The sequence below is a fragment of the Eptesicus fuscus genome, chromosome 5, assembly GCF_027574615.1.
Source record: "Eptesicus fuscus isolate TK198812 chromosome 5, DD_ASM_mEF_20220401, whole genome shotgun sequence".
NCBI classification, from domain to species: Eukaryota; Metazoa; Chordata; class Mammalia; order Chiroptera; family Vespertilionidae; genus Eptesicus; species Eptesicus fuscus.
The window spans coordinates 56,345,266-56,356,350 of record NC_072477.1 but is presented as its reverse complement, the minus strand read 5'-3'; the positions used below and the strand labels follow the sequence as shown (position 1 = coordinate 56,356,350).

The following is an 11,085-nucleotide window of genomic DNA, read 5'->3' as shown; positions in this document are numbered from 1 at the left end:
AAGTGTGTGCAGCCGCATGAGAGTGTGGATGGACAGAAGGGCGGGTGAGCAGTCCTCAGAACAGTGTTGCATCCTCAAGTAGCAGTTGTTACCAGGCCACGGGGCCCCTGCTTCAGGTACTCTTGTCATGACTAAAGGTCTTTAGGCTGCTAAGTTAATTCCGACCCCACCTGGGTCCTGGGAGCCTGGGAGCCCTGGAACAGTGGAACTTTGTGTGGCCGTCCCTGAATAGGCCCTCCGGCCCAGCAGGGGACAGGCTGCAGCACTGTCCGGCAGGACAGCAGTCCTGGGAGACACCAAGGCCTCGACGAGAGACGCTTCAGGATGCGAGGTGTCTGGGAGGAGGAAAAGGGGCTGCAAGGCAGCAGGAGCCACGGCGCATCGTGAAGACCTGACAAGACTGAGGGTCGCATGGACACGCTGCACAGGACTGAGCTGGGGAGGTTGGGGGCTTCGGTGGACAGCCTACTGGCAGTGGCATTTCGTTGTGAGCCTCTCCCCACTCAAGTCCCACCTATGCTCTTAGACTATGACACATTCAGTACTAACCATCTGGTTATGAGTTCACTGTTCACTGAAAACCACAGTGACAAACCAGGCAAAACTGAGAGAATCTGATTGAATTAGTAATGTTTTGGGTTGGTTTTGCAAATAAATGTATCCAATTGAATACAGCAGTATGTGATTCAATAAAAATCACCTAGACCAATTAACTTTCTAAAATCATGGACACAGATCATGCACATTGAAGAAAGGTTATAACTAAGCAGACTTGTGATATTTTTATTAATCCCTCAGACTTAACAGGCACTGAACACTGGTCTCTATATCAGAGGACAAACTTACTGAGGAACTACAGCTCATTTCTCTAGGATCTAAGCGCCGAGAGGAGAGATGTTAGACGTGGAAGGGACCTTAAGAGTCAATTGTCCAATCCTCTTATTTATAAAAGAGGAATCTGAGGCCCAAATAAGTTAACAGATAGTATTTATCTTTTAATAACAATCTTTATCACTGGTTCTAAACTGTTTGACTTCCATTAATAATATTGCACATATTTTAATAAGATGCATTTTTATAAACCATCTGGGAGTTAAATTATATAAATCTATGATTGCAATGAAGAAACAGAGTTTCTGATGAAAGCTAAGGATTTGTATTTGCACAACCTGAAAGATTTATGTATAAGATTTTTAAGGAAAAATGCAGAATATGTTTAATTAAAATTTAGGAGTGAAAACATAGAATTTGGGTCTTATGAAGCCCAATCCTCTGTAAAATTCAGCAATCTTCTAATATTTCTTAGATAAGTCAAAGTATTTCTAACACGATGATCTTTAAAGTATCTAGCGTTACTGAGAACGTTTATAGAAATTGCAAAGGCTAAAAAAAAAAGGAATCATAAGTATTCATTACACACCTTCTTTTTGCATAATTTATAGGATAATCAACGTTTTAAGACCTGAATCATAAATATTCTGACAATGCTCTCTAGATAGTGACTGAGATTATTTCTTAATAAATTAAGAAGAAAGGAAACCTGTCAAGGTTGACTATATGCATTGCAGAAATCAGATCTGGGAACTAAAAATAAGTCACTTCACAGAACACTGTACCCTGTTGTGGTATCCACCAGGGAAAAATAATGAGCACACCACTGTAATATGTCCTGAATAAATAATGACACCAACAACTGCCGTTCTGTCTAATCCTACCCCTGAATGTCAAACATTCTGTCATATTACTACATGACTTCCCAGTGTCTGCTACTTGTGCAGGTGAACCTGTAGATGTTTGCAAAGAATCCAGTTAAAACTGATCTGATTGTACTGTAAACAGAGTTGATAAAAGAGAAGCTTATTGTCGTAGTACCTAACAAGAATACCGCTTACATGTTGAAAAACCCAGTATGTAGCAGCAGTTTAAAATGCTCAGGAAACTACAGTGCAAATAGACTTCTATGCTATACAGTAAACCAGCATTTTCTTAATATCTCTACATCATAATGACACATAAAGGACGTTACTTGTCCAGCTACTATACCTACTGCAGTTGATTTCTGTGATCCAGTTCAACATCACCATGATTCCTAAACTGATATATGTACTCAATAGTGATTTTTCTTCTGGTTACACAGAGGACATTCTCTGTGGGTACCTTCCTAACAACCACTCCTATCTGGAATTTATGGTTTTTTATACCATTTAGATGCAGTGCTAAGGATTTAAAATAAATGCTGGCAACTCAAGATACATTTCCCCTTCCTTCCATTATTCACCTGCATGTGAACTCGGGGTACCTAATGAGCAAGGGTGCGCGGTGCTACAGGTAACAGCACGAAGGAGTGTGACTTCTTTCCGAGGTGATGAAAGTATTCTAGGGAGGTTTCCAGTTAATAACCTCTTGTTTGGAAGATAATGACTACATCTTCTTTAAAAATGTGTCTTCAGTAGCTCACTGGAAATAATGGGTTCTTATTTCAGGCAAGAAATGTACTGTCCTTTTGCCTCAACGTGGCTTTCAGACCCGGGAGATGAAGCCCAGGCCCAGGCTGGCTGGGATCTGGATGGTCTCCAGGGCGAGGGAGGACGGGTTGAAAGGAAAGGTGACGGGAAAGATGTGTTTAGCATCCATGAGCAGCTGAGGAGAGTCCTTCCTGTCTCGTAAACGCATCTAAGAAGAATAAAAAAACAAAAAAGCAGAGCATCAATTCTTTGAATCTATAAAGACAATTTTCTTCTGCCAAAAATCCTACCCACAATTCCCCAGCTAATGAAGAATGTTTACATTTGTTTTAAATTCACTTCATTTTCCCAATAAGCTGTTACAAGAAAAACTTAATGCACTGTAAAAATATGATAAAAATTAAAAAAATTATCCTTCAACAAACTGTAAAATTTCCATTAAAAAACTGTGTTGGGAGATCTTACCTGTATAGTACGAATAAATGACACAGAGACTCTTTCTTCAAACTCATTAACTGGCGTATACAAATTCAGCACTTTGACAATCTGTGAGAAATAAAATGATCAAAGTTTCAGCATATAGTCAAGTGCACTGGGGCTCATAATATAGAAGACCGGAAAGATCTCAGCGTAGTTTCCATTCCTCCCAGGGCTGGTGGGGAGGGAGGGAAGATGAGATGGTCTGAGGGCACATGTATTTTTACTATTTTAATTTTTATAATAAAAATGTATTATAAAATAATTGTACATTTTGAAAAGAAATATAAATTTGGAAAAACATTCAAACTGTACAAAAAGAACAAAACATAAAAAGCAAAAGTGCCCCCCACTCTCATCCTCCCAGTTTCCCAAAGTGGCAATTTTGACAGGATCCTTACTATCCTTCTAGCTGCTTTCAACACATACTCTATGTGTAACCTACGTGAGCTTTCTATGCTATGAGATATGTGACGAACACTAAGAAAGTCCAAGAGTAAGCACAGAAATAACTGGGCAAATGAGAAGTGAGCATGCGCATGCCTACGCCTCCCCTCACGCGGCTGCCGGTCCTCAGGGTCCTCCCTTCTCTGCTCCCTCCTTAAACTCAATGCCGTGCCTGACGGGCCCTCCTCTGAACAGTCAGTCAGTTATCGCCCTCAGCACTCCTTCAGACACCTCACCACTGAGCTCACTAGAATCCCTTCCAGCAGAATCAGCTGGACACATCTGTCTTCCCTACTAAACTTGCAGTTCCTTTTCAGCAGGGATTGTCCTTATATATTGAAGTGTTTCCCTCAGCAACAAGTGTGGTCCCTTGAGATAGAAACTCAATTCAGAAACAAGAATTATCTATCTTAAAATAGAGAAGTTAAAAAGACTTATAAAATAATACGGAAAATTATTTTTGGAACACAAGCTCCATAGCAGGCCTAGGATGCTAACCCCTCAGAGCAGGAACTCTTTCGTTCCTGGTTGTGTCTCAGTGCACTGAAATGTGTGACTTCCTGGTAAAATCCTACTTCAAGAGCTGTCAGATATATGTCTTCTCTGACACAGAGAAGTCAGCTCAGACGAGAGCAATCTCTAGAGGACTTCTTTTTTTGCCCAATATCACCCTTCACGAATGTGAAATGATGTCAAAGGAGGGAAGCTGCGTTACCTGGGCAGTAGTTAAAGCATTGCACATGGAGCAGATGGCTTCTGCATCATCATCTGTTTTCTTTTTCACTTGCAGAAGCTGAGCAGCTTGAATGAGAGGTTCCAGGGTTTCTTTAGCCCCACTGTTCATCAGATTCTTGTCACGCAGCCATTCTTCCAGTTGACTGACATTGTACCTGTGCAGAGAGAGAGAGAGAGAGAGAGAGAGAGAGAGAGAGAGCGAGTGAGAGAGAAGGGAGGGAGAATGCAAATTTACTGAAAGTTGTCATAAATGCCTTAATTTTCTGTGTATGGCTTTGTCAGGAATTTGTTAAAATGACAGGCAGTATTCTTGTTTGCTTTTCTTAAATCTTATCAGCTGTACTTAAAAATTATAAAAAGTCATGAGGTTTATAATCACAATTATAAAAGAGTAAACGACTAGAGAATATAATTATCTTTATGCAAGATGGAAAAGTAGCCATTATAGCAAAAGTTATGAAGTGAGACTGGCTAAAAGATAAGACAGAACACATTATGTGGCTGTGCCTTCCTTAGACAGCTGACCAGAAACACTTTGTAGTTTCTCCTACAACTTCAGAGGTGAGAAGTGATAATCCTTTAAGTCCTCTCTCTTACTTAAGTCCATCTGAATAATAACACCCCTCCCTCCGCATACACACACTCTGTGCTCCAGCCTTCTTTAGGGAAGAGCGTGGATATAATGGAGGCAGTGGCCCAAGGTAGCTCAGGGAGGGGAGGAGAGAAAGGAAAGTGGGGGCCACTGGAAGAGAGGAAGACTCCAAAACTGCATGGGTGCTGAGGTGTCAAGAGATGGCCCTAGCTGGTTTGGCTCAGTGGATAGAGCGTCGGCCTGCGGACTGAAGGGTCCCGGGTTCGATTCCTGTCAAGGGCATGTACCTTGGTTGCAGGCACATCCCCAGTGGGGGGTGTGCAGGAGGCAGCTGATCGATGTTTCTCTCTCATCGATGTTTCTAACTCTCTATCCCTCTCCCTTCCCCTCTGTAAAAAATCAATAAAATATATTTAAAAATAAAAATAAAATAAATAAAATGAGGTAGATGGACACACAATCAGAGTGAATAATCACGCTAACAAGAGGAATTATTAGGTGCTGCAAATGTATAAACAACTTATAGAGAAAGAGATTCTGCTACCTGGGGGTAAGGCATTAGCTTCTCAATGTTAACTACAATGGATGTGGGTCAGAATGGGAAATCTGAAAACAATGCCGTTTCCTGAGACTGAGTAACTAAAGACTTTTGTAGGAGAATTCCTGCCTCCCCTTGGTGAATTTTCTGTTTTAAAATAAATTACTTGTAAAATAAGTCAATTCTATTATGATAATGAGGTTATGCTGAGGAGTAGTTGGCATCAAACCGAGTGCAGCTCTTCCTAAAACACCAAGGGGCACATTTCAAATATTAGTGAAAGACTCGCTAAACACGCTCTTGTTGCCACGGTACAGAAAGGTATTTTGTTAAAATAAATTTCCAAGAGCAACCAAGCATTATAATTCTGCATTAAAATTTGATATTTTATTATTGTACAATTAAAACACACACAAAAGCCCTAGCCAGTTTGGCTCAGCGGGATTGAGAGTTGGATTGCGGACTAACGGGTCCCGGGTTCGATTCTGGTCAAGGGTGCATGCCTGGGTTTCAGCTCGGTCCCCAGTAGGGGGCGTGGAGGAGGCAGCCAATCAATGATTCTCTCTCATCACTGATGTTTCTCTCTCTCTCTTTCCCTCTCCCTTCATCTCTGAAATCAATAAAAATATATTAAAAAATAAGTAAAATACACACAAAAGAAGAGGAAGCAACTATTCCATCTTTATGTATTTTTCATCATCTTTCCAATCCCTCTGAAGACTTAGCTTAGCAGTGAGTGGAACCTGCTGGAGGCACAGCGGAGCAATGATGACTGAGGAGAGGGCCAGCCAGGCCGAAGGACGTGGCTCCACGCCCACGCTCCCTTTGCTGCGTGGCTGTGGCCCAGACAGACATCAGGTGCACTGACCTTGAGACAGCCATCAGCTCCCCGCACGCTGGCAGGCAGTCAAGGGGCAGCGAGAAGAGGCCATCACTGTTGGCGTTTCTCACCTGATCTGCATGCCTTTGCTCCAGGAGCACATGTCCTTCCGCAGGAGGAGGTTGTTCAGCGTGATGGCCCCCACGATGTAGAACATCTGCTTGGCCACCTGCTTGATCAGCTCGGGGTCCATGCCGTGCTGACACATGACCGAGTGGAAGGAGCTGAGCTGCCGGAGGATGGAGTCCAGGGTGTAGGTGCCCTCATCGGCGATGCTGGAGGTCCGCTTCCTCAGCCCTGTGGGCTTCACCCCGGACACGCCCTGAATGGTCTCATGCTCCAGCATGCCTGAGACTGCACGAGGGGTTCACGTTAAAAGAGGATCTGGAAGGACACCGTTTCATGTGCACACACATTCACACATTCAGTTTAGGAAAATGAGCTGAGCATCTAAACAGAGGGGGAAAGAACTCCCCCCAAAAAAGCTTCCAGATTTTTAATAAAGGAATAATTCTTAAATGCAAAAACTTATTACGAAATCTTAATGGTGTATTTTCTAAACTAAGAAGCAGCAGCCTGTACTAGCACCAGGGTGTGGTACCTTGGGAGGGTTCTGGGAGAGGTATGCAGCAGTTAGGAGAAGATGAGCGTTCTCCAGCGCCGTGTGAGCCCCAGAGGCAAACAAATCAAGTAGCAAGGGCAGGAGCCTGCCCAGCCGGTGTGGCTCAGTGGTTGAATGTCAACCAATGAACCAGGAAGTCATGGTTTGATTCCCAGTTAGGGCACATGCCTGGGTTGCAGACTCGATCCCAGTATAGGGCATGCAGTAGGCAACCGATCATTAATTCTCTCTCATAATTGATGTTTCTCTCTCTCTTTCTCCCTCTTCTTGCCTCTCTGAAATCAATAAAATATATGTTTACAAAAAAAGAAGAAGAAAGGCAGGAGCCCGGGCAGAGGTTTTAGAGAAGACTTGGGAGCTGGACCCTTCCTTGCCCTGAGCTCCGCCTCCCAGGATTCAGCCTTCTCCTCTGGGGCACTGCTGCTCCTCTCCTGTGCTCTCATAACATGTGGCCTAAGTGTCCTCTAGGACGGTTTTGGGATGCCTACTCCTGGGCTGGGAGCCCCCTGAGAGCAAGGGCCAAGCCTGACTCACTTTTATTTCTCCTAGTGCTAACCTCAGCCTCCAAGGACCTCATACAGCTGCTGCTGAATCACTGGGGGATTGGGTGGTGGGTTTAAGTAGGACACCTTAGAGGTAAACTTCTTCTTCATCCAATAAAAACAGGCACAAATAGGAAAAAAAGTTTGACTGAAGCTGGTCTTCTTTGCATCTGTACCTCTTGCATTTAGCTGACCTAGGCTGCTTTAAACTCATGACTTTTCAGGGGATGACTGAAGAAATCACCGACTCACATGGTTCCCTCAGCCTGTTATGTTTCTAGTTTGATTGTGGGCTTACGATAGAAAATGGAACACTCTGAGCCCACAGAAGGGAAAGAAATTGTGGAAATAAGGAAAACACAGGGGTGGGGAGGAAAGGGCAGCTAGGAGCAGTCTTCAGAGGCTGCTGATAATCTGCCTGAGAATGAGAGCTTGGTAAGTTAAAAACAAGTGTGTGTGCCTGTTTTTTTAAATTCAAAGCATTTAAAGTTAGCAGCCTGCAATCTGTACATGCCCCCTAATTCTGACTTCAAACATGCTACACATTCCACAGTGCAGCATGATCCTAACTAATAAAATAGTAATATGCAAACTGACCACACCTTCACTACACCCAAACCACGCCCACCAGCCAATCAAGGTGAGTATGCAAATTACCCAACAAAGATGGTGGCTAATTTGCATACACTGAGGGAGGGAAGAGTGAAGACTGAAGACAACTTAGAAGGAAGAGGGAGGAAAAGCGGAAAGCAAGGTCGCTGCCAGAGGGAAAGCCCAGGCGGGGTGGAGCGGTGGTGGAGGGGGGCAGGCGGCAGCGGGGCACGGGTGCAGGCACGGTGGCCACAACGGCAGCGGCAGCGGCAGCGCATGCAGGGCGCAGCGGCTGCTTGCAGGATTCTTCCTGCAAATGGGCTACTAGTACATAAATAAACATGCAGAATGAGTGCACACATATGAAGCGAGGTACATGGAATCACATTAGCTGAAAACACATATTAGAAACAGAAACACACAAAGTACACACCCACACAGACACAACCAGTGGGGCTCATTGAATTAGAAACTGCTGCATTAAATCAAATTGCCTTTAACAATTCCAGAGGGGCCATGAGATGTACAACTTAGCCTGGGGTGTCTGAGCCCTGTTCTGTTGCCATGGTACCCTCCCACCTCTTTTAATGTAGCCTATTAATTAGCCTAAGTGCAAACCCTCCCCAGCCTTCTTAGTCTTAGATGCAGTATAGTAGTTTCCTAGACCAGTGGTCAGCAAACTCATTAGTCAACAGAGCCAAATATCAACAGTACAACAGATTGAAATTTCTTTTGAGAGCCAAATTTTTTAAACTTAAATTTCTTCTAACGCCACTTCTTCAAAATAGACTCGCCCAGGCCGTGGTATTTTGTGGAAGAGCCACACTCAAGGGGCCAAAGAGCCGCATGTGGCTCACGAGCCGCAGTTTGCCGACCACGGTCCTAGACCAAAGTTTGAAGTGTTTTTCAAAACTGGACAAGGAATAAGGTCTACTGCTGGGTACACAGCATTACCCAGTCTTAGAGAGAGGTACTGCACACTGGGGAGGGGAACTAGACACTGCCGTCCTGGTCTTGTGGAAGCAGTGATTCTGATGTATCCCAGTTAGTCATGGCTAACATCCCATGTTCTGGGATTCCTCAGCTAATTTTAGGACCATTTTAATGTTCTCCGTTTGAATACATGCTATGAGACATGTGCTATTGGTGGTCGTCTACTGGTGGACATGTGAGGTAGACAGACTTGATGTCCGCGACGCCCTGGCCTTACCGATCATGGGCTGAAGGATGTTCTCCAGCACCCGCACGAGCTGCTGGTAGATCTGAATGGCCAGGTCACTTAGCACCTGCCGGTACTCGGCCAGGTCGAAGTTGGTGAGGCAGTGTTCGTTCTGGCGAGATGTGTTGTGCTTCATAAAGCCCTAGAGCCACAACGCAGAGTTAATGATGCACCGGAAGTGAGATGTCTGCTGTCTGTCAGACTCACTTGATCAGCACCTTCCTGTTCTTTTTCTCTCTTCACAGAGTTTCCATCCATCCCACACATAAATGCCAGGATGATCATTCTCAGTGTGTGTTTCCATCTTTAAAATTCCACTTACTAGCTTCTGAATACTATCTAAACTTGGAAACCTAGCATTTCTTTCCAATAGCAATGTCAATAAAATAGGATGGGAGAATTTAATCTAAAAAAAAAAAATTGCCCTAGCCGGTATGGCTCAGTTAGTTGAACATGGTCCCATATACCAAAACGTCACGATTTAATCCCTGGTCTGGGTCGGGGTGTGTACGAAAGGCAGCTGATCGATGTTTTTCTCTCTTTCCCCCTCTTCTTTCCTCTCTCTCTCAAATCAATAAAACATATCCTCTGATGAGGATTGTAAAAAAATTAATGTGTTTCACTTATGAAACATGAAGTTTACTACTAAACTACCTAAAGTACTAACATGTTTAAACTTCAGTTCATTAAATATAGTCGTATTTATAAATACTGTACCCAAAGGGCATTCATAGCTTAAAACAGATCAATTTCTACAGAGACTGGTAGATACATAAAAAGTTTTCCTTTCATGGCATCCACAGATGATTTTCATCTCTTGGTGGTATTTGTTAAAATGGAAAGACAACGGTACAAGAAAGTATTTCTGTCAGATATTGCCTGCCAAAGGCAACAGCCCACTTGATGGGTTCTGCCCATAATCCTTAACAATACGGTCCAGAAGTGGGAATGACAGGGCAGCGAATGGCCCCTCTGGGGAATGCTGGTCTGTCAGTCCCATCTTCCCAGGGACCACATCTTGCTCACATTTGTATTTCCCATCACTTGCCAGGACCATCCTCTGTCCCAAGCTTCTGTCTGGGTGCTCAGCAAGTGCTACAGCTTCGCTTCTATTCTACCCTCCTGGCAAAGGATGGGCGGTGCAGGGGAGTGGTTAGGGGCACGGGCTCTCGGAGGCAGGCAGACCCAGAATCCTAGCCCTGCTCCTTATGGCTGAGAGGACTTGGGCAAACGGATGACCTTCACTGAGCTTCAGTTTCCTCATCTGTAAAACTGGGTCATAATCCCTATCGCACAGAAATGTTGTAAGAATTAAGTGACACAGTGTCTAGTAAGTGCTGTCTGATGCATAGTAAGCAGCCCTTAATAAACAATAATTATTAACGTATTACATTTTTGAAAAAATAAAGCCTGTCAAACAATTGATGAATACATCACTACAAACAAAAGCCAAACAGATTTTGGGACAAATTTAAAAAGACATGTCTTAACTTATCACCTTTAAAGCATTATAGTAAGCTACAACTGTTTAATTTTTAAAGAGTCCTTGACTAGTCCACTTCCACATATTGACAAAAAGTTTCACTGTTCCAACTATTCACTGACCAATGCTCATTTTATTTCTACTGTGTTTTCTTATAATACAAACTCTCAGAGGAAAGAAACGTGGTTGTTCCCCACAGTCACACTGTTCCATAAATAATAAACATCAAACAAAATTATGAACTTCCAAGCCACCTCTGAATTCAGGTTTCTAAATTAACCAATGGTTAAACATTTTCCTTAAAAAGATCAGAGAAGGCACAGCATCTTAGTTTTATAATCAGGTTTTCTCACCTCTTCTCCGCTGTACTGCTTCAAACAGTGCAAAAACCGGCAAGTGTTAGAGAGCCAGAAGGAAACGGTTTCAAAATCATCACCTCTTTTCTGAAAGAGAGAATAAGCCTAAATTTGCTTTTTTTCTTGGAGAAATAACAA

At 43.4% G+C, this 11,085-nt stretch overlaps 1 protein-coding gene across 1 annotated transcript in view; it reads right to left on the bottom strand.

The window, feature by feature from the left end:
* Positions 1 to 284: 284 nt before the first annotated feature.
* Positions 285 to 11,085, bottom strand: part of MYO5A (myosin VA) — a 195,244-nt gene continuing 184,443 nt past the window's right edge. The window contains exons 36-41 of the mRNA XM_028147757.2: positions 10,945 to 11,034; positions 9,100 to 9,250; positions 6,206 to 6,488; positions 4,105 to 4,279; positions 2,931 to 3,011; positions 285 to 2,673 (exon numbers count right to left, since the gene is read on the bottom strand). Coding sequence (XP_028003558.1) covers positions 2,521 to 2,673; positions 2,931 to 3,011; positions 4,105 to 4,279; positions 6,206 to 6,488; positions 9,100 to 9,250; positions 10,945 to 11,034 — 933 coding nt within the window. The 3' untranslated portion in view covers positions 285 to 2,520. The remainder of the gene's footprint in view (positions 2,674 to 2,930; positions 3,012 to 4,104; positions 4,280 to 6,205; positions 6,489 to 9,099; positions 9,251 to 10,944; positions 11,035 to 11,085) is intronic.